General features: G+C 42.2%; 3 protein-coding genes across 8 annotated transcripts; all 3 read right to left on the minus strand.

The window, feature by feature from the left end:
- Positions 1–361: 361 nt before the first annotated feature.
- LOC119015571 (cytochrome P450 20A1) lies at positions 362–5830 on the minus strand. Of its 2 annotated transcripts, none has more exons than XM_037091669.1 (13): positions 5599–5830; positions 4904–4953; positions 4592–4758; positions 4341–4486; positions 4083–4250; positions 3800–3878; positions 3238–3350; positions 3103–3157; positions 2707–2827; positions 2402–2513; positions 1796–1860; positions 1090–1179; positions 362–929 (listed from the first exon to the last, which is right to left on the minus strand). In XM_037091669.1, exons 1-13 carry the CDS (start codon positions 5668–5670, stop codon positions 779–781), a joined length of 1389 nt encoding a protein of 462 aa, XP_036947564.1. In that variant the 5' UTR covers positions 5671–5830; the 3' UTR covers positions 362–778. The 2 variants fall into 2 exon arrangements, with proteins under 2 accessions (XP_036947564.1, XP_036947565.1); XM_037091670.1 differs by lacking the exon at positions 5599–5830 and adding an exon at positions 5107–5311.
- Positions 5831–6232: 402 nt separating this feature from the next.
- Positions 6233–10990, minus strand: LOC119015573 (transmembrane protein 237A-like). Of its 4 annotated transcripts, XM_037091675.1 has the most exons (15): positions 10787–10990; positions 10470–10505; positions 9587–9759; positions 8998–9029; positions 8874–8887; positions 8702–8776; positions 8309–8437; positions 8125–8218; positions 7870–8027; positions 7659–7791; positions 7373–7564; positions 6943–7016; positions 6747–6834; positions 6553–6674; positions 6233–6460 (listed from the first exon to the last, which is right to left on the minus strand). In XM_037091675.1, the coding sequence occupies exons 3-15, from the start codon at positions 9602–9604 to the stop codon at positions 6396–6398; spliced, it is 1194 nt and encodes a 397-aa protein (XP_036947570.1). In that variant the 5' UTR covers positions 9605–9759; positions 10470–10505; positions 10787–10990; the 3' UTR covers positions 6233–6395. The 4 variants fall into 4 exon arrangements, with proteins under 4 accessions (XP_036947570.1, XP_036947566.1, XP_036947568.1 ...); XM_037091671.1 differs by lacking the exon at positions 9587–9759; XM_037091673.1 differs by lacking the exons at positions 9587–9759; positions 10787–10990 and adding an exon at positions 10723–10771.
- A 226-nt stretch (positions 10991–11216) lies between these two features.
- Positions 11217–22275, minus strand: mpp4b (membrane protein, palmitoylated 4b (MAGUK p55 subfamily member 4)). Of its 2 annotated transcripts, XM_037090638.1 has the most exons (23): positions 21230–22275; positions 20979–21122; positions 19694–19811; positions 19478–19599; positions 19124–19201; positions 18951–19034; positions 18451–18582; positions 15949–16030; positions 15642–15727; positions 15447–15521; positions 15150–15346; positions 14821–14879; positions 14697–14714; positions 14553–14594; positions 14442–14462; positions 14293–14307; positions 13801–13842; positions 13544–13717; positions 13166–13246; positions 12966–13059; positions 12725–12833; positions 12276–12410; positions 11903–12094 (listed from the first exon to the last, which is right to left on the minus strand). In XM_037090638.1, exons 3-23 carry the CDS (start codon positions 19749–19751, stop codon positions 11903–11905), a joined length of 1896 nt encoding a protein of 631 aa, XP_036946533.1. In that variant the 5' UTR covers positions 19752–19811; positions 20979–21122; positions 21230–22275. The 2 variants fall into 2 exon arrangements, with proteins under 2 accessions (XP_036946534.1, XP_036946533.1); XM_037090639.1 differs by lacking the exons at positions 20979–21122; positions 21230–22275 and having other exon boundaries at positions 11217–12094; positions 19694–19751.
- Between the last annotated feature and the right edge of the window lie 34 nt (positions 22276–22309).

The raw sequence follows: 22309 nt of genomic DNA on the forward strand, positions 1-22309 counted from the left end.
GAAATGCATCAAAGCAGGCCCGCAGATGCCAGAGTGCTTCTGTGGTTAGCAAAATAAGCCCTTAAATGCCATTGATGGGATCATAAAAGTCATGTTTTTATTAGTTTTAAGCTAAGAAAAGCTGTAATTTTATAATAAAAATAACACTGTATTTGGTGATCCCTCCTTTATGACTCCCTTTGCACAGGCTCAGTTAAACTGCAGCGAGCCTGCCTGATGAGGAAATAGAAACTTGCCCAAGGGCCCCTTTCAGAAGCACAGATACTAAGTGATAAAGGGCCTTTGTTATAACTCCATGCACATGAGATGAAGTAAGAAACATACGATACATACATATTGAAAAAAATGACACAAACACAAGCAAGATCCTCATACAAATTTAATTATTTATATGCAGGATGAAACCTGTTTAAAAAGGAATGAAATGTCTAAATCCCATGTGGGTTATCAACAAACAAACTAGTCACATGTCATCAAGAATTTTGATTTAAGGCAGTTGTACGAGGAATTATAGAGAAATTTGAAGTAACATGTTTTTCTCTACATCGTAGAGTATCAAAACCACAGAGTTTCCCTTGGATGTCTTTTTTCACAAGTGGACAGACAAGGTCATGATGTGCTTAAGGCCTCAGGTTACTGTACAGTCATAATTTCCAAAGAGTCTCAACTACCACAACAACTAAAAAAATGACTGGATCCTCAACAGTCATGAGATACTTTGCTGGTAATTCTTTAAATCGAGATGTAAGTGTTCTTTAGACGCAGGACGCCTCAGTTTCTAGCTTCTTCTGCTGACGGTGATCCAGGTCTCGTCTTTAGGCGTGGATACCAGCTCAGATCGGACCTCCATGACCTGTCCCTTCAACTGGTGAAGCTTCAGCTGACGCACCAACGTGCTGAGCAGGACGGTGGCGATGGTGTAGGCGAACCTGTCAGAGAGTACAAATATAATGAAAATTCAAAGTCAAATCAGCTTTTTTATACAGCTCCACAAACTATTCAAGTGTTCTGGAGTTAAATGTCTGCTGTGTGGGTCCAACAGTCCAACATTTCTTCTCTCTGTTTTTGAGTTTAAATGTACGTCTCTACCTGAGTTCCGGGCATGTTTGATTCCCAGAGAATCCGAGCAGACAGAAGCTCTTCCTCACTGATTCCTCCTCAAATCGATCAGGGTCAAACCTGAAGGACATGAAATTGGACAAATCAGCACTCTAAACCTGAAAGAAAAGCCCCCCAATGTGATGATATGAAACTATCATGATATGCTCAATGTATTCCAGGAGCTATTTTGTGATCAACACTTTCTTTTCAGCCACTTTTCCCTCCATCTGCCTGGACTATTGTACTTCTTCTTTGCTGAGTGACATCATATAAAGTCTACAGGCATGCTAGTGGCCAGCATTGTGCTTGCTAACACGCTCCAAAGAAAAGGTAAAGCCAACATGATGATGTTGGAGCAGGTGTTACCAGAAGTGACCATATTTGGATGCGAGGGTGGAGCTTGGGAGGATATCCTGATCATCTGACTGAGACGTTTCATAGTAGGGACTTGTCAATCACAAGGTAGCCACGCCCTGAATCACACCCCGCTTTATCATCCATTTGACTCTAAACAGGACCTTAATTTACAAAATGAGCACCTTGTTGTGTTGAAGAAGACTTGAAACTAGAAATTGAGACCATGTACTCATCAGGAAACTGTTGACAGAGGTCATCAAGTGAGAAGTGGGGTCATTTCCCCATAAGCTTACATACAATCAGACTTTCTTTTTAGCAACCAAAGCAAACTGCGCACCTGTACGGGGCGCTCCAGGTGTCAGAATCTTGCAGGACCACTCCCAACGCGTAGATGACCAACGTCTGAAGCAGAGCAAGAACAAAATATAAGCATCATTTTTGAATAAATGCACATTTTCTAATATTATCTTGTGTGTCTGGTGTCCTCTTATGCCCTATGCAAAGCATTTTGAATTTCCTTGATTTCGAGGGCTGCGATGCAAATAAACTCGCATTGCCTCAGTGACTGCTGTCATTTTCAGCTGTTTCTGTTTTTCTTTTAAACTCCAGGAAAAAGTCTGCATCAAATAATAACTAGGGACCAGAAGAACACAATAACACAGAGCTGAATCGAAATTATTGTTTTTGTTTCCACAATCTGACATTTGATTTAGACCACATTTTTTAAGTTAAAATCTTACAAATATGCACAGTTCATTTAAATGGCAACTCACCCACAGACAGTTTATTTACATTTGCATGATGTCAGGCCAATGTTGGTCAAACTAAAGTAGGCAATTTCTCTATCATCTGCATATTTATTGTTTGTCTGGCAGCCATAATTTCCGGATACGCTGGAGAGAAATAAACAGACAGACAGCTGCAGACAGCAGAAACCAGATACCTCTTTAGGGATGACATGTTGATCGACTTTGCCCTCCACTTCCTGCAGCCGAGCCGCGACGGGGGTCAGCTTGGCAGTCCTCACCGTCTCGTTGAGGACCTGCTGGCAGTATCTTTCCGAGGACAGAAATGTGATAAGATCAAGGTTACCGAGCTATGCCCGGGTGAGATTTTTGACTTTTACACCCCATTCTGGCAAATCTGTCAAAAACACATAATCTTTAAATGCTTCACTAAAACTGGACGAAAGCCCGTTGACTCATCTGAGATATTAACTGAGGTTTTAGATGAGTCCAAGGATCTTACTTGAGCTGAGGAATCTTGTCCAGAGTAACTGGATCTGAACCCAAAACCTCATGCAGTTCCTGGTACAGTTTGTCCTGAACGTCCTCTGAGGTGGACAGGAAGTGAAGCGCCCAGATACACACTGTCAAAACACATTTCACATTTCATAAACCAGAGTAAAGGAGCTTTTGTTTTATTTTTCTCAGATGATTTGTTGCTGATTGTTTCATTTGAAATATCAATAATATGAACGTTTCAGTGTTTTAAAGAGCTACTTCAGGGTCACCAAAGTCCCAAACTAGCATAAACAAACTATAATATTGTAACACATGTAAAGACGTCACCATGGGCTCGAAGACATCTAATTTAATAATGAGTCAATTTAAAGAGATCTGATCTGGAACCGTTTTGACTTACAGTTGGCCGTGATGACGCATCCAGCCAAAGTGAAAACCATGCAGTCCTCCATGATCTGAAACCAACAAACTTCATATCAGATCTCTATTAGGACTTTATGGGTCTTCTGGGTCTGGTGACTCCATCAGTATTCACCTGTCGTTCTGTGAGGCTGGACTGCAGCAGAGTGTCCACAAACATCGTCTGCTTCCTTTGGGCTTTTCTGTCCTTCGCCACCGACAGCAGCACAGATTCCATTTCTGACAAAGCTGAACACCCGTGAGGAAAAAAAGACATCGTCATTTTACTTTTTGGCACAAACACAAAGCTGCCTGACACGCAAACCGAGGTCACAAGGTGAAAAAGCTTCTAGCTCTTCAGACAGCATTTAAGAGAAAGTCCCTGTGTCATCTGTCCTTGGCAGATGAATAAGAAACAGTGGTTGTTAACTGATTAAGTACAAAAAATTCTGCCTTTATCATCTCTCAGTCTCCATTTCTAGCTTTCACAAACAAATCAGACCAAGTCTCTGCAAACATTTCCTCCTGTTTCTCTACATCCAAGCATCCCAACACACTGCAGGTGTGAAGGAGCTAAATGGAAACAATGAAAATCAAGACAAAAAATAGACTCACTAGACTCAAAAAGGATGAAAGAAGGTAGATTAGTGCATCTCGAAATAGATGACGTTCAGTTCAGTTAAAGCTTCCACACTCACCCTTCTCATAATGTGCCTTCCTGCTGGAGCTTTTCTCCAGGGAGCCGTCCAAATAGCCTTTCCCGATTTCTGACCAGATCTGGTGGAGTCAGAATAAGAGGAAAACTAAATCAACTGACACATTTTCACAGACCTTTTGCAGGCAAAATTCCTGGTTTTGGGGCATCTCTAAACCACCATTTGGCTCAAACATCAGACTCGATTTTACCTCATACCACCGGGACTTGAGATGGCGCTTGCGCTAACACCGCCACAACTCTTTTATTCAACGAGAAAAACTCACTGCGTCGTGGTTTTTGCGGAAGGAAATGACATCAGCGTCGTCTCTGAATCTCTCTCCCAGAGCCAGCTGGGTGACCGACTTCATGGCCAGACCTAGCAGGTGGGCACACAGAGGGGTGTGCTGAGCCTCCGGGAATGACTTCCACTTTCCTACCAGCTCGTCCACCAGCTTTAAGAAGACACAGACATTATACGTACTTCTTAATGTCAGTGCAGTCATGAACATGTGTGTTTCTTTTTTTAAATCTGTGATACAAACCTTGAGTACAAGAGGGAAGTTGTTCTTCAGCGTGTTGTTGATGGCACTCTCGTACACCTTTTTCCTTATCACGGTCTCATTCGCCCCGCCTCCCATTCCTGACTGGTAACCTAGCAACGACTTCAGCATCGTCTCAAAGGAGTCAGCTGAGAAGGGAAACAAAAAGAGGAGAGCTTTGTCCTCAGATACTGTAAGGTCTTAATTCAGCTGGACAATCATCCAAACAGTGTGATACATGTTGGTGCACGTACTGCTGTGGTTTGGGTTGATGTGTTGCCGTAGCTGCTGCACAGAACCCAGGCTGACCACAGGCCGGCCGCCGAACCAGAACGACGCCACAGACCCAAACTCCTGATGCAGACTGACCAGGAACTCGTGCAGGCTGCCTTTGTTCACGATGTCCTGCAGGTTCCCATCCCTGAGCGAGAGGAGAGACATGATTCAATCTAATGTGAATATCTATTGCACTTTACAAATTTGTCATCAGTAGTTCACCTGCTAGTATACGAACTTTAAAGCATCCTGTAAGTGAACAGAAAACAGATGTTAAGATAACAACTTACTTCTCATCTGTAGGATTGAGACCTGGGATGCCAGAGGCCCTCCTGGATGACTGAAAACATGATTGGAAATCGAATTTCTTAGTAAATGTCAATAAAGTACTCCATTATTTAGACTTTTTGGACAATACAGATATCTGTGCCATCCTCCTCTGACTTTCAAACACTTTCTCTTCCTCCAATAACAAGTTTAATTGTGGTCATACCAGTCCAATTTATAGCTAAAGCCAAAAAGTTAGTGTTCCATTCAGTTGTAGGGAATCTCATTGAAAAATAATGCAATTTAATGCTTCCTGTCTTCCACGCAAACGTTAGATTTCTAACACACAATACAAGGTAATCAGATTAACTATTAATAACTTCTGGCAAAATCGGCGAAAAAATAACGGACTAGACAGCTTCCATTTTTCAGCTATTTCACGTTAAAAGCTAATTGGTAAATGGTTAATGGCGCTAGTTACCGCCCACCGACAACTCTTAAAGTTGTACTTTATTTAACGAGGATCCTGACTGGTATATTGGATGCACGCCGAAACAACACAAAAAATTGCAACAATTCGTTCAACATCCTAAATTACGTTATATGACACGTTTTGCTAGTAACTGAACAAGGTAACATCACATGGACGTCTACAATGTCTAACGGAAGATCTAACTAGCTAGCTAACTTGGCTAACTTCAAACTTGCAGGGACTTACCGGATACAAATAGAGAACAGCGCCCACCAAAATTATGACAAACGTGACAGCAAAGATGGCAAAGTCTAGCATGACCTCTCGCTCTTAGTAGCACTCTTTGTGCTAACTTTTACTCATGAATATCTGGAGGTTTCCACCCAAACTGATATCAGTCTCCGTTACCACGTCAACAATAACTGCACGGGGAAGATCGCTGCTCTGTGTTCGACTACACAGTCTGGTTGGCTGGCAGAACAAGCTAATCTATCTCAGAATGCATCGATTAATACTAACAACTACAATTAACACGTTTTATCATTTGGAGTCCCATTACTTTAAGATCAAAGAATTGGACACCTTAAATTAATCATCTAAACTTACATGGTGCTGTGTCTCAGTATAGTAATCGCTAACTGCTACTTGCACAAGCTGTAAGATAGTTAGCTCAGTTAGCCGTGCAGTTAGCTGTTCGGGCTGTGAGCGATGGAACCAGGGTATATGTATGTGTGTTGACAGCGCTGGCATTAATTCAGTTTACATTGAAATGTCATCTTTATTTCATGAAGGCGAACATTTTCACTGCAAATTAGACTTTTTCAGCATCCCTTTTAATCCAACTGTTCCTTGAGATTGAAATAAAGAGGCATTTCTTGGATTAGTTGAATAAAACTGTATTCGAAAAGAGAACAGCACGTTTGCATTTAAAAAATACAAAAATAAATATCAGTACATGCAGAGTTCACTGCTAAAATGAAAAAAAAAAACAAAAACAAAAAACATGTGCAAAACAACAGCAAAGCTGCACGGCGTGCGTCTTCTCAGGCCGTCATTTCTGATTTGTCCTCTGGTTTGGGAGGCTCAATCTCCATGGCCCGTAGGTAACCTGAGGAAGAGGAACAAGATAATAAATGTTTAAAGGTGGATCTTTCTTTTAAAATGATAATGTTAAAGCTGTTCTCTCACTCTCTCTCTCACATTCAGTGTAGTCTGTCTCAGGTCGGGTGGCGATGCAGATCCAGGCAAGCCCCACCAGCAGAGCCACCACCAGGTTGACCGTCACCCAAGGGTGGAGAATCTGGTGCTCCAACCCTTGTGGCCTAGAGAAGAGAAAGGTATCAGAACCAAGCTTCAAAGAAACACAGAAACATAAATGAGTCCAGCGAGCTCACCATAACGTCCCGTTGACAGTTGGGTACAGGTTGATTCGATCGCTGGTCATCTGCTGGCTCAGAGAGAGGACCAGCGCTGAGAAATACACTGGATGAGAACCAAAATAAACAAAGAGTGTTAACTGAGACTGAACACACACACAATCTGTTAAATAGGAAAATATTGTTAACCTTTAAAAACCCTGTGTTGACTCACAGAAAGAGGCGAGAGCGACTGGGTCCAGTGTCAGGAACTCCCGCAGAGCCATGGAGCCTTTAGCTAGGTTCACTCTGAGAACACAAGAGTAAACTTTTTTAAAAAATAAGCTGCGTTTCTGTTCACATTTTTAAAAGAATGGTTCCATAAGCCTGTGTACAGACAGTAAACACTTTACAGCACTTTCCATTAATAAGATGATCTTACTATGTAAAATCTAAGGCTTGAATACTGGAAAACTCAATAAACACAACATAAAACATTATTTAGCTTATATAAGTTCTGTTAGTAACCTAAAAACACAGATCCCATGTCTGTCCGATCGGGCTGTTATTGGGCCGATATTGTGTAGTCTGAACCTTGCAAAGGATTCCTTTCTGGAAGGTACTTTCCATTTTCAAGAGGTTTCTCAAAAAGTTTCCAGTTTTACCTGTCAAAAGCAGCCACGGTGCTGATGGCCAGCAGCATGTAGAGAAGCGACTGTGACGGGTAAGCCAGGTAGTGGTACTGCTCCAGCAGGTTGGACAGAGCGGTGAGGTGCTGCCCCGCCAACATGTACACCACCACCACGTTCCACACGGCGTAGCCTGCCAGGAAGCCGTGACAGTACAGGCCAAACGACCTGCAACAAATCACAAAGGAGAACAGAGAGATATAGCGAGGGAAGAACACACACTTGTGGATGTTTTACTTTGTAGAAGACCGTTTTTCTTTACCGAAAGCCTTCGTGCACTTTGACAGAAACGTCCCTGGTGGTCCAGAGTGGCTGAATGTGCTGGAAGTCGGTCATGTTGTCCGTCTGGTCACTGGTCTTCCTCCAGTCGGAGCGCTCGGCAGCCTGGAAACGCTCTGCACAACAACACGCACGCATTTAGAGAAGCTCCTTTCACCACTTAAACGGACATAACTTCTTCCGATGTTACTCACTGTTCCTCTCTACAAACACTTTCCCCACTGGCTGACTCTGACCCTGAGGGGCCGAGAACAGGGAATGCTGGGGGATCGGAGGAGGGGAGTCGGTGATGATGTCATCCTCTTCTACGTCCAACTCATCAGGAAGCTGTGATTCAACGGCTTTCAACTTCCTGGAATGACAAGAGTAAAGAATAAAGGTTAAAGTTATATATTAAAAGTTAATATAATAACATACTGAGTGAACCCCAATAAAAGTTACATTCTTACTTTTTCTTTTTGGGTTTTTTCACCACTTCCTCTCCATCGGTGGTCTGATCAGCGGTGTCTCCGTTCACCAGGTCAGTGTGGTCATCTTCAAGATCTGAAACCATGAACCAACCATTTGCAGGTTAGCAGAACTTAAATGCAGAAAATCAGCATTCATAGGGAAGCTTACGTCTCCCGTGTTTACCTATCGTAGCACTTTTCTTTTTCTTCTTCCTCCTCTGCGGTGGTGCATCCGATGGGACTTCAAAAGAAAGATGCTCTCCGACCTCTGACGCTCTCCGGCTGCCAAAACCGCCCATCTCCATCCCCTGATCTGAACAGCAGACAGCAGAAACTTACTAAAATGTCATTCTTCTGGTTTTTTGTTTTTTTTTTACTATGCAAACCCCACAAATGTAGTAATCTCCTTTCACATTCAGCTTTTAACTGAAGTGATTAAACTACCACTGTGGAGTCTTAAGACTGCCGTGAAACAGAATAAATGTGTGTGAAATAAATAATGTGGAAACATAAAGCCATCATGGACGAACTGTCCCTTTGAATCCGGGTAAATAAAAAGGTTTGAGGTTTTACATACCGTCCATATCATCGACTCCATTCGTCTCATTTCTCACCCTCCTCTTCTTCTTGTGTTTCGCTGGCGGTGCCTCTCCTTTACAGGACGATAAATAAAGGAAAGCTGAGTCAAATTGAGAACGTTGATGCAAATCAAATGTGCAAAATTTCAATATTTTAAAATCGTGACTGACCGGTTGCCTCTTGGCTTCATGTGTCAATGCATCCATCAAAAGAAAAAGAAGAAAGTTTGTTTAGACTGTTCAGCATTAATACTGCAGATAAAAGACTCATATGTAAAGTGACACATTTTCCTACCTCGGCATTGTGGGAAGAGATCGCTGTCCTCGCTTGAGAGACAAAAAAAAGAGAAGTAAGTTTTCTACAAAAATTCATCTTATTTTTTTAATTCATTTTATTCCAACAACAAACTGGGGTTTGAGAATTGCTTACCAAGTTAAATTTAAGACTTTCTTACACATGTTTAAAGCCTCACAAATCAATTTAACATTTGTTTTATGACATGAAAACCTTTATTTAGTTAGAGTTATTTAGTAATCGAAAGCATTTAAATCACATTTTTGTGTGCACATCCCAGCAGTTTATTACAATGATCACTGATACTATCATTAACTATGACCTTGACTTCGATAAGCAACAGATAAATGATCATCTGGATGGGTTAGATATTTAAAATAACTAATTAAGGTTCACACACGGAAGGATTACGATTATGAAGCATTTTTAAGCCATTATTTTGCTCGATAGGCAACAAAACTGGATTTAGAAGGTATTTGGTTCCATCAAACTTTGCGTAAACACATTAACACAATAGCTCTCCTCATAACTACTTTCTTTCAAAATTTTAGTCAAACAGTAATATACAGTCTGTTTAAAATAACCTTACCACGGTCTTTCTGGTCATTCCCCTCAAGAATCAGAGAAGAGTGGAGAGTGAGTGAAGCTACACGTAACATCTTGGCTGACTCAGTTAAATCCTTGGCTAAATCTGTGCTCATACGTACGCCACGACAGGGATTATTAAGGGCAGAGGTCAGACGATTCCAACCATCACAGACTCTGGTGTGTGGGAGAGCAAAACATCCAGGAAGAGAAAAGCGTCTCTGAGAGCTGCTTTAATCTTTCAGATGCTGGATAAACACTGAACGCTGGGTTTATTGTCCCTGAACACACAGGGACAACTTCTGAGGAATCTTTATTTCTTACTACTTTAAAGCTTCGTTAGGTGACAAATTACATTACGTGTGACATGATCTCAGTGGCTTCATCAATATATGTCTTGCATCCTGGTTATATGTGTGTTTTTATTGTGTTATTGTGTATTTTAAGGGTGCAACTAACAATTTTTTCCTCATCATATTCTGTCCACTTCTTTTTCAATTAACCAATTAGTTGCTACACTTCAGCTACAACAGTAAAATCCTGCTCTGACATTAATGACAGAGTACTAATGACTCACAGAGATATTTTTCTATTTTGAATTCTTAAATTCATGTCTCTGATCATAACTTAAATGACAATATCAGCTGTGTTTCCACATACAACTTTAGTACTTTTATTTTGAATGGGTTTGAATACTTCCTCCAAATCTGACCAAACAGTTGAGCCTTCAGCTTTTCTGTTTTTTTATCACCATAAATCAAATTACCTTAAATAAGACTAAAGTAACTTGCAGGACAATGCAGTGTTGGAAACAGCAATAATAAATAACGTAGTGCTCTCATAAATAAATTGAACTACTAATAACAAACAAGCGTTGCATGACTAACCTGTGGGAGAGGTGGCAGCTCCCTGGATCGCATTTTCTGTGATGGAAAAATAGATTATTAGCATTATTTACAAGTACAGTTAGCATGAAGCTAGCTCCCTATCTTAAGATGCACCGTTAACGCACGTTACCAGGGAGCAGCCTGGAGCTGCACAGCAGTTAGCTAACCTTATTATGCACGACACAAAGTTAGTTTACACCAAAAAATAATGCATAAAAAGTGTCAAAATGATATATATCGATATAAAACTAACGTTACTATCCAAACTGCACCACTAACGTCAGCTGGGTATAACCGTTATTTAGGTGAATCGTTACCTTTGAGCCTCCCAAATCCATTTAATGAAGCTAACCCGAAAGCTGCGCCTTTACATATCCATGTAGCTAAACATCTTTATAGTAAAAGTATATTTTAACGACTTCAACCGTTAAAAAGTGACAAAACTGCCACTTTGTATGTTTTTTTTTCCGTTCCGTACGCGGCAACTTTGAATCCGGATGTTTTTATGGGTAGCACATGACACTTCCTGTATCGTCAAAATAAAAGTTCATATACAAAGCCAGTAGAGAGGTTAAAGACGCACAAAATAAAATAACGTCATAATTATATTACATTAGTGAACAAGTAACTATTAGAAGTGGTTTATTAATGTCACAGACATGTACAAACATTATAATGTCATTGATTTGTTTCATATTATCACATTGTTTTTGTCAAATAAGGCAACAAATACTTGTTGTTTTTTTTTTTTTCAAACAGTGTTTTTAATGTTTAAAACATAAGAACCATAATAAAAACATGAAACTACAGACTCAAAGACACAGTTCTCCATAATTCTTCTCCAGGGCAGCCATGTCGAGCCAGATCCCTACCAGCCCCCCGCCCCAAAATCTTCTAAAAAAAAAACCAACAAAAAAAACAAAAAAAACCTGACTGTCTAATATGTAAACATCAATTGCAAGCAGCTCAGATTCTTTATTGCAGGTGTGTGTGTGACAGTGGGAAGCAGGGCATGAAATTAACTTGAGCTTTCTCTCCACATTTTTGCTAAATTAAAGCTGCGAACAGAGCGTTGTCTACGAGCAATCTGCACTTTGACATTTTGTTCAGAAAAAGGAGCACTTAACTTGAGGAGCACTTAACTGAGTTCAAAACCTCTGCTGACCCTCTACACTCGTTTTGACATGAAACTCTGACACAGTTTCGGGTATTTCTTTGGGTTTGGGTCCAGCTCCATCTTGTCTTTCGGGATTTGAAGCGACTTACGGAGCAGATCAAGCCCACAAGTAACAACAAGATTAAAATGTTGAGATTTATTTCATGCCCTACTCCCCTAAAACATGAATTTGACTTAAAATTGATCTACATGTCAGAAAAGTGTAAAATGATTGCTGCCATGATAACATCGCTGTCGTTCCCTCGTCTGTCCTCCCTCACGACTCGGCGGTGGGTCGTATCCAGCTGGCAGGGACCCACTGCGGCTCGTCCTGCGCCTTCGTCACCGCCGTCAGCAGCTGGATGCAGGAGTCCTGCAGCTCATCATTGACGATCACGTGGTCGAAGAACTGCCAGTACTGCGACTCGATCTTACGGGCGGACTCTTCCATCTCCTGGAAGTCTTCGTCCTGGTGGAGGAAGCAAAAGTCAGATTACAGCATCAATCAAAGAGGGCTACAGGTACCTCACTACAAAAGTATTTACGTAGGTATGTATATCAGGGTTCCCACACCTTCTTATGCTATTCAAGGACATTCCAGGACCCGTGGACAGTTAAGACCAATAAAATGCGTCTGTTGGAGAGTTTACCTTGAATGGTCGGTTGACGTAGTAGTTGGTGGTGATGAACGCCTCCTGTCTGGTCTCCCTGAGGCGTTCCAGTGGTGGAGGCTTCACGTAGATGACGTAGGCTCTCAGTTCGTGGGTCCTCACAGCATGAATGGCCTGAAAAGTGGGACATTATATCCACCATTTAATAAAAGTGACACATTTTTTGTTCATTTTCAGGTTCATACTTTTTATTCTGTGTGCCTGCTACTAAATCTTTACATGCTTTTATGTTAAAAAACGTATTTCCTGTGTCTCTGAAAAGCCTAGTTCACTCTGATTGGTCAGCTCTCCCAGGGCTGAGCAGGCAGCACACATTGTGTTGTGTTCACTGAAAAGTCTTGTTTTGTGACATGTTGATGTGTTTTGACCTTCAGGGCCACCGTACTTTCATGTCTTAAGCATTGCTAAATATCTTCTGTTGCTCTTACATTTGGCTCGATGTCGATGACGCAGATTTTTCCGCTGTTTAAAACTTCCTTCACAGACTCGATGCTGGTGCCGTAGAGATTCCCTTTGTTCTCCCCGTACTCCAAAAACCTGCGGGACAGAATGTTTTATTTTTGCCAAACACACAGGGATTAGTAGTACTTGGACTAAAAAATTGAGAATAATGGAGCGAGTCCACTACATTCATTCATTATTCATGGATCCCAGCAGAGACGGTTGTACCTGTTGTTGTACATCATGTTGTCGAAGATTTCTCGGCTGGTGAAGTAGTACTCTCTGCCAGACTCCTCGTATCCTCTGGGTGCTCTTGTCGTGTCTGCTCACAGGAAAGGGACATTTTACACGAAGGAAGAAAAATCAAGACTATTGTGTCGTTTTAACGGGTTGTGATGAACATTTTGGTAATTTTGTTCAGTACATACACGGTATGGCTCCCTGGAAGATGTTTGGGTTCATCTCAATCAAGCGCCTCCGGAGCTCATTCACACCGACACCAGACGGACCTGAGAAAGGAAGAAAATATCTGACATTTTAATCACAATCATGCATTAAAATCATGTCAAATTTGCTGTTGATGAATGAAATGATATTTTTTGATGTATATGCACGTCCAAATCAAGTTTTATGAGTTGAATGTAAACACTTGTTGACTACGATGATGTCATTTCGCTGTAAGTCTAATTCAAGGACCCAATTCAACATAGTTTATAAGTAAAAAAAATATGTTTCGTTTAAATAAGTTTCTGCTCTTGTAGAGAAATAAATATGTAAATTCAACCCAGGTGTGAGCTCTACTGTACCCAGGAGGGCGATGAGGCGGTGAGCGTCCTGCGGGTGGCGCTGGTAGCGCACCACCTCCTCGTAGGGGCTGTTGAGGGCGCTGTAGCAGCTGCTGGGGCAGCGGGTGTGACAGGATGGCTGGGTGGTGCTGTGAGAGCGCCGCCGACACAGACGCATGCTGCGCCTGAAGCCCACTGAGAGAAAAGTACTTTCAGTGACCATGTCACACTTTTCTAATGTGCAGAGTTCAGTGCAGTCATGATGTTTGAAGACTTACCCAAGTAGATCCCTTCAGTGTTGGAGCTGAAGTCATCCTCCTCTGTTAACATGGAGAGAAACAGAGAGGCTGAGTGAGACCAATGGAATAAATGACCAAAATACATTTAGTTTATTGTCGTGAAAGCATCTGAGGTGATTGATAATCAGCTCCAAAATACAGCTGTGTTTGTGAAATGTTTTGTCTTCGTCACGTTTTTTTCTTTTTTAGCCCTCATCTTAGCCCTTTTAATGAATGCTTTATGTACAGGCACATATATCACAGCAGCAACCTCTAAATCATTCACACGTCACTGCAATTCCATTTAATAATGTAAAAAGTGCAGAACCGGAGGTGGTAGTACTAAAAACATGTCAGGAATCTTTTAAAAGAAGAACATACAAGTTGGACATGTGTGCAAAATCTATTTTTAACAAATTCATACAAGTAAAGCACTTTGCCATTTTCTCTACACAGGCAGATAAAATGGCAAACATTTGTGGATTTTCTCACCTTCTCTGAGCTCCTCTGACATTTCCCCCCATCAGACAGCAGAAGAGATCAGAAAAGAAACGACAACAAATGCTTCAGATGAAGGACAAGAGACGGAGCGACGCTTCAGAAGTGTAAGATAAAGATGAAATCAACAAAGACTTACCTACCAGATTCAAATGCCTCCTCGTCTGACGGAAAAGGAAAACAAGCAGGAAGAGATTACTCACACAGCAGGAGAGACAGATGAAGAAAGCAATACATGACAGGTGAGCTGTTACCTGCTTCGACACATTTCTCATCGATAGCCATCATATCTTCTTCTGTGGGCGAAGAAAGGAAATAAAAAGTTAAATCTGTGAGAGAATGCATGAATCATCTCTCTGCTTTCTGGGTTTGCCATAAAACATGAAATCTCCCCTTACCTTCCTCTACAGTGCTCACTTCGGTAAGCATGGGGTTAAAAAAAACAATGGAAACCGCATTGTCAATTCTGAAACAGGTCAGACTTTTATTACATAAAGTTAGAGAGCGTGTCGGTGAACTTACAGGTCTGTATGCAGGCATGTGGCTGATAAGGCTGAGACCACCAGAACTCCCTCTGCTTCCTGTAACAACAGACAGACTCGGCTTTAAATGATGCTACATGCAAACAACTGAAATTAACCCCCAAATCCAAATTAATTCAATTTAAGACGATATAAAACAGGTAAAACTCAGCAAATTCTCACATTTTAGAGTCTACAACTGCTGATTGTTTGGCTCTTTTTGCTCGGCAAGTGACTGAAACAATTATTATTATAATATCCCTGTAATAAAGGAAAACACATAAAAAAACTGACATCTTCAGTGTACAAAGTCATTAAACTCATTCCGACCGTTTCAGCAGGTTGGTGGAGGGGATGAGGCCAGCGCAGGATGTGTTACTGGGCAGTTTCTTGGCCTGCCACCAGAGGGCGTCTGTCTGGTCCACGATCTCCAGGACGTCCCCTTTTCTGAAGCTCATACCGGCGTCCGCACAGGGGATGGTCGGGTCCTGATGAGGGCTGTAGTCTGCCATGGCCCGTACGTAGAGCTAACACCAGACAAGCACGTTTATTCAGATGATATTTAGTTTTTAGGAGTGGAAAACAAGAGGTACAAGAATGAGGCAGGTACAGGTGGCGACTGATTACCATCGTCTGGTTGTGGACTGGCCTCTCTGTGATGGGAATGACCTTGAACATGATGGTGCCTTGCGACTTTGCTTGCTGATTGGACACGAAATTCATCAATTACAAAATTATTAATGACTTCTAGACGTATTAAAACATAACATTTTATATAACTTATATTTGTGCTCTCTTTTCACGTCCACTTAATTGACTTACCACCACTTGGATCACTTGTTCAGGTTCCATCCCATCCACAGAAAAACCGTTCACCTCTATGATCCTGTCCCCTGCATGGAGCAGACCTAAACACACACACACGTGCAATTTAAAATCTGCCGATGAACTTTGATTCATTCTGGCTAACTGTTTATTTCTCTCGTGTGCATCCTGATTTAAGTCTCTGGGATGCAGTTGACTGGATTATTTTGCTCTGAACACAATCAAAGTGCAGAAAGTCTAGCTTCTTGTTAATGATGCAGAGCTGCGATATAAAGTTAGCTGAGAACAATGAAACACGTCTCACCGCTTCGATCTGCCAGCCCTCCATGAATCACCCGAGCGACGAAAATCTCCCCTGTGATCTCGTTCCTCTTTATTGTTGCTCCCTAAAACAGAAGAGTCATCTGTTGGTCAAAAACAAGAATCACACAAATGAAGTCAAATAAAGCTGAGGGGAATCTTTGGGAGGCCGTGACCGGATGCAAAGATGGACGGAGGAAGGATTAAGACAGTTTAGGCACAATAATAATGACACAAATGACCGCTGATGGTGTTCCTGAAATGAGGGCTCCAGACATCGGGCGTCATTGGTGAGACGAAGGCGAGAGTCGAAATATGAACGAATGAAATGGTCCACAATGATGGGGGGGGAAAAGCAAAATGCCACAAAAAAATATAAAATAAATGTCAACTACCACTGTGGTTGATAGGACCCAAGAGGTTCACTTTTTGGACACTTTGGCATCTCTCATGTCGCCTTCTTCCTCCTCTTCTTCTGCTGGCCTGATCGATTTCCTCTCACACTGCGGGAGGTTTCCTTGGGCTCATCCAGCTTGCCATTGGTCAGAGGGTGCTTGGAAGCCTGAAGCTCAGCCTGAATGTGCTTCTTCTGTGACACGGGGGCATTCTTGGTTTTCAGGGTGGTTTGGGGTGACCCGTGGCAGGATACAGGCAGACAGCTGGTGCCCTGAGAGGTGGAGGGGGCATCCAGGGAGCTGGTGAAGGAGCTGGAGGAGGTGGAGGAAGGAAGTGAGGGGAAGGAACATCTGGCTTGATGTGTCAGGGATGGACGTTGCTCTCTGCTATTTTTCTTGGGTGTGCTGTCTTGCTCAGTGGCTGCAGGGTTCGGGATGTTGATGTCAGTCCTGGTGGCGGCGAGCAGCATCTGAAGTCGGTCCACCACCTGTGTGAGGAGTACTAAGGCCTGGGAGTTGTCCTGCACCGTGTCCGACATGCGCTCAGTGGCAGCTGCCATCTTCTCCCCGAGGAGCTTGATGTCTTTGGTGCTGTTCTCCATGGAGCTGGCCGCCAGCTGCACCGTCGTCCTCAGCTCGTCTAGACTCTCTTGCTTGGCGAGCTCAACAGGCGGCACCGGAGGCAAGTTCATAACTCGGTGAGGCCGCAAGGGGCTCGGGGGAGCAGTGCGAACGCGAGGGCTTTGGCTCCGAAGCCTGGGAGGCACGCCTCGATGGAAGTAGTCGTCTATATTAGGATAGTAGGGGACGGTAAGACATGGGGGAGACGCAGTCCATCCCCGAGGTGTGGGAAGCGAGGACGTGGCCTCTGCAGACGCTCCTGCTTCTTCTTCATCCCCACTGTCTAGCTCTTCAACGATGTTGTCTCCAATAAAAAGACAGACATTGTTAATCCATGAAAAAGTAGCGGTGCTGAATCGTGGAAGAACGATGACGAAAAACGATGACAGATCTTTTCTTACCAATCATAACGGAGTTGTAGACCGCCGGCGCAGAGCGGTTCAGGCTTTGCTCCCACAGCAGGTTGGTGTAACAAACTCTACACTGGCTCACCGGCTTGCTACAGCAGATCCGACAGTCGGACGTTTGCTTGTAGCGAGGCGGAGGGTACGGCCGAGCCGCTGCAGCGCGACACAGCGGCTCAGTTGGCGGGTAGCTGCCTCTGCGAGTGCTACACCAAGATGAATCCTTGGCGCATGGGCTTCCAGGAGCAGGGTTCTGGACCCCTTGGTGAAGCCTCTGCCGGGTCAGACGCTTCAGGGTGTCCCAGTGACTGCGGATACCCCCTCTAGGGCTTTTCGCATATACAGGGGAGGCACAGGGCAGCGGCAGCCTGACTCTCTGGTGGTCATGAAGAAGGAAATGAGAACTTCCATTCGAAAAATAAACTTTTAAAATACAGGAAACTTGCCAAGAAGCCTCATTAAGTACTTTCTGTGAAAAGAACTGAGCAAGAAATGACTAAAAGACAAACCTGTGACAAAAAGAAGAGGGAGAGATTAATAATAAGTGAGGGAATGTTTTGTTTCTCTTAAAAAAGTCCTTCTTTTCCAGCGGTGTCTGCTGTTACGAAACAATCTGTAGCATTAAGAGACAATTATTCAAATGACAGATTATAAAATTCAAACATCTGGTCTCTGTTGGATGCAGTCAGCTGTTTTATGATTTATGTCTGGCAAGAAAAAAAGCCACCTACACATCAAAATACCCACGAGCATCTGCTTCCACAGGATTGGAAAAGCCTTTGTATTATTGAGCAGCTTATATAATGAAATGTATGCATGTTTAAAAAGAAATTATAGAAAATATAAACAGTTTATGGTCATTAAAGCTCAATATTTAACCTTTTCGAGATATATGAGCAGCTTAAAGGGTCAGTTCAGTTCAGAGTTACAACAGAAGGAAACATCCTGACTGTAATTCCCTCAAAGAAACAGTCAACTAAAAGATTCACTGTTTTCAAGTCAGAAGAAAATACTCCAAACCAAATCCAATTAGGTTTTTTAAAACATTTTTTTAAACAAATCTAAGACTTTAGGTGTGTAGCTTACCAGAGGCTGTTTGTTCTTGACCAGACAGACGATCCTGGTGGCCTCCTCATCGTCTGGTAGGTCTTCTGGCATCGGTGGCAGCACCGGCTCATAGTCCTTCTGGGCCACCGTATCATGAGCCGAGAGAAGAGCCTGAAAACATGGAGAGGAAACAGTGTTTTCAATCAAAACTGGTGTGCAGCTCATCCGACAAAGCCCGGTATCTTTGCTTTAACTTTTCTAGCTTTCAGAAAATTCAAGAAAAATTTCCAAATCTTTGATAATTATCATTAAAAAAGTGTTATACAACAGTTAAAGGTTGTGAAAGTATTGTTTTACTACTTAGACCCCGTAACGCAAAGTCCATCTGCATTGTTTTTTTTGCATATTTTTCATTAAAAGTCAGTTTAAGCGACTGAAAATATCAATAATTCAGTCACTTTGGGTTTCAGAACACTTTTATCAGGCCAAACTGCTATTTTTTAGACCTCAACCTCAAAGATTCAGACGTGGTTTCTCACCTGCAGGTGTGGTTGTCTCAGCAGGCGGTACAGCTCTTTGGCCTCTTCAGAGCAACCCTGCAGCGACCTGATGTCGATCAGCAGCTGCACAGACAAGAAAACCCGACATTTAAAAAAAAATAAAGGACCAAATGAACAACAGCAACAAAATATTATAAAAAAAACAAACAAACCTGAAGTGAAAGTCCTGAAGCGTAGTCCAGAGCTGGTGCTGGAGAATCTCTCAGGTAACTCTGAAGACACTCGAAAACCTGAAAATATTATTTTAAATGATTTAAACTTAAAAACAAAGGAAAAGCAGTTGAGAAGCTTAAAGGAACCGGTTATATCTGCTCGATCTTTGATTTTACTTTGTGGTCAAAATTTCATCCATATTGTTTTTAATGATTTAATATGTTACATTAAATAAAACCTAAATGACAAAAGCTTTTAATCTGTATCTCTATCTCTGGTTTCTATGTTAAAATGAATGAAACTTAACTAACGACAGCAAAGAACCATACAAGACTAAGAAAGTGTTTTCCGACCTTGAGCAGCGACTGCAGCCAGGCGGCGTTCAGCAGACTGTGGAGGATCTCGGCCCCGTCGATGTCCTCGCTCACCGACTGTCTCACCTCGTCGATCACATCGGTCAGGATCTGACGCAGGCCTGCAGCGCGTCAACACCACAGCGTTCATTAGAGCAGAAACAGGAAGTGGTACCAGGACCAGCAGTGACGTACATTTCCCCCCCCGTGACTGACCGTGTTCTCCGAGTTCACAGTGAGGGTTTAACACCTGAGCCTCCACCGCCTGCCTCATGGTCACAGGACCACCGACCTTTGACCCCAACCACCTGCTGCCTGCTGGTCTGGGATAAACCTGGACAATACAACACGACAAACGGTGTTAGTTTTGTGTAGTTTTGGCGCTGCAGACACTCATAATGAGCTGATTAGTTTTGATCATTTTTCAAAACTTAATTTGTCTTCACACAGAACAAACTATTGAGTGAAAAAATAAGTGTTTTTCAATGGAGTTTGGTGCTTGGTGTTCTTGTTTGTTTAAGAATGAACAAAGGGCAATAAACTTAAAAAAAAATGTCAAATATTCTCTGGTTCCAGCTTCTAAACTTCTCTTTGTCTCACATCACTATAAACTGAACATCTTCAGGTTTGGACTTTTAATCAAACTAAATAAAACACTGAAAGATGTTAATTTTGGATCCGCAGAGTTGTGAGTTGAAAATAATCTGCAAATGTGTAGATCATTTTGTTCACTTCCTTTAAATTTATTGACTTTTTTCTTTGCTCTTTTGCTGCTTTGATCGAAACAATGATCAACAGACTAATCACTGATGAAAACAGCGATTGAAAGAGTTCAATTTCTTGCGTCTTATTAGTTGATATCTCAGTAAACTGAATAACTTTGGGATGAGGACAAAAACGAGACATCTGAGGACATTTTGATGACCAAACAACTAATCAATCGACCTGGAAAGTGATCTGCGGTTGCAGCCCTATTTAAGACAGAAGTGGTCCAACTGCCCACTTCGCCTGGTCTGTAATCCATCTGCGAGCGTGCAGCGGGATCAGGTAGGGAGTTGCAGCTACAACCCCGTCAGTGTGGTGAGTGTGAAATGGGGTCAGGGGTTAATGGCACACTTCATGGCAGCTCGTAAGAACAGCAGCCGTCATGTAAATACAGAGATGTGCAGGATGTAATCTCCCACTGGTGAAGCAGTGTCAAGACAAATCTGTAATTCTGAGATTCCAAATCAACTCTTTCATGTTGTCGGACCAACTTTAAAGGTGAGGAAGAACAATGTGATAAACCAAAACTAGACATAAACAAGTTAAAAACAAAGCTGAGGCTCGTTTCAAAGCTTTAAATAATCAAAACCACGTTGGGAAAAGCTTGTGAAAGATGAAAGACGTGCAGTGAGTAACTCCTCAAGAGGTTTCTGTAGTTAAAAGAAGAGGAGGAGGACGATCCCTCTGACCTTCCCTCCAAGTCACTACCTCCTTTAAAAAAAAAAATGCATCTCACCTTCCTGTCTGAATCCTCAGGAGTCCCACAAGCTTGTATCCTCGGGCTCCTGCAGGTTTCAGCACCAGTAGAGGTGCAGGAAAATGTACGTACGAAGGGAAAATCCTCCCCGGAGAGTGGCCGCTGCACTACGCATTCATCGAGCTGCAGAGAGAGAAAGAGAGAGAGGGCTGTAATCTCCCCCGATCCCACTTAATCCCGGGCAAGTGAGCCGCCTGCCTCTGGCCACCGGAAGCCAGTTCCTCCCTCACCGGCTGGCTGGTTTGCCTCCGAGCTGCCAAATCTTCTTAACTCTTTCAGCTTTCAGCAGCACACAGGAGGAGCCGACTGACGGACACAGGAGGAGAGATTTTAGGGTGACACTTCTGAGGACCTTAAAGATCACATTTTGTACTCACAGTTTACGATTTCACATCTCAGATAAAAGTCAGATTTGGAGCTCTAGAGAACCTTTAAATCAGTCAGGAATAGAGGTAATCTCCTGACCGGTAATCTAATTCCCAAGGAAATTCAGCAAAATCTCCCCTCCCTCCATGCGAAGTCCTAAGACGCTTCGATTGTACCCAAAACACTGAGATTATCTCCGTGCCCTCGATAAAAACAAGTCTTTGACGGTTAATTCTCACTTAAGTCTCATCATGTCTAATAAAAAAAAAAAAAAAGTGCAACCGTGGGAGGATTTGTCAGTTAAATACCCGAAAATCCGTCACATGACTCAAAATCCTGTTATTTCTCTCATTAAATAAACATCTTCTAACAGGAAAACACAGAAATACTCACCTGGAGGAGGTTTATTTACCTGAATAACGTGTCCATTTTTAACAAGACTGCTGGTTATCAAATATGGATGCTTGAAACTGACAAAATGTAGGAAAAGGTTATTCCACAAGTCAAAAATGTAAACACGAGATTGACGAAGTTGTTAATTTAACTCTTAAAATGTACAAAATAATCTTTATTGTCTACTACTTGTACTGATTTTTAAATATAGAGGCCCAAAACTGACAAAATGTACCAAAATAGGAAAATATACAACTCAAAAATACTAACTGAATACATCAATGATGCTGCTAGTTCATCTATTAAGTTATATATCTAAGTTATATTTCATAATCAACTACAGTTTTCATCACAGAGGATGTAAAGTTACTGCAAAGGTGCATCTAAAATAAACGTGTTGCCACGTGTACATTAGGATATATTTTCATTTGTCTGTTATCGTTGATCTGTGGTTAATTCTTCACTTTATCAATTTATAGTTCAGTCTAAGAAATGTCACAAAACACCCATCACGACTTCCTGGAGCCAAAGTCGACATATTCTAGCTTCTT

The sequence above is a fragment of the Acanthopagrus latus genome, chromosome 24 (genome assembly GCF_904848185.1).
Source record: "Acanthopagrus latus isolate v.2019 chromosome 24, fAcaLat1.1, whole genome shotgun sequence".
Lineage (NCBI taxonomy): Eukaryota > Metazoa > Chordata > Actinopteri > Spariformes > Sparidae > Acanthopagrus > Acanthopagrus latus.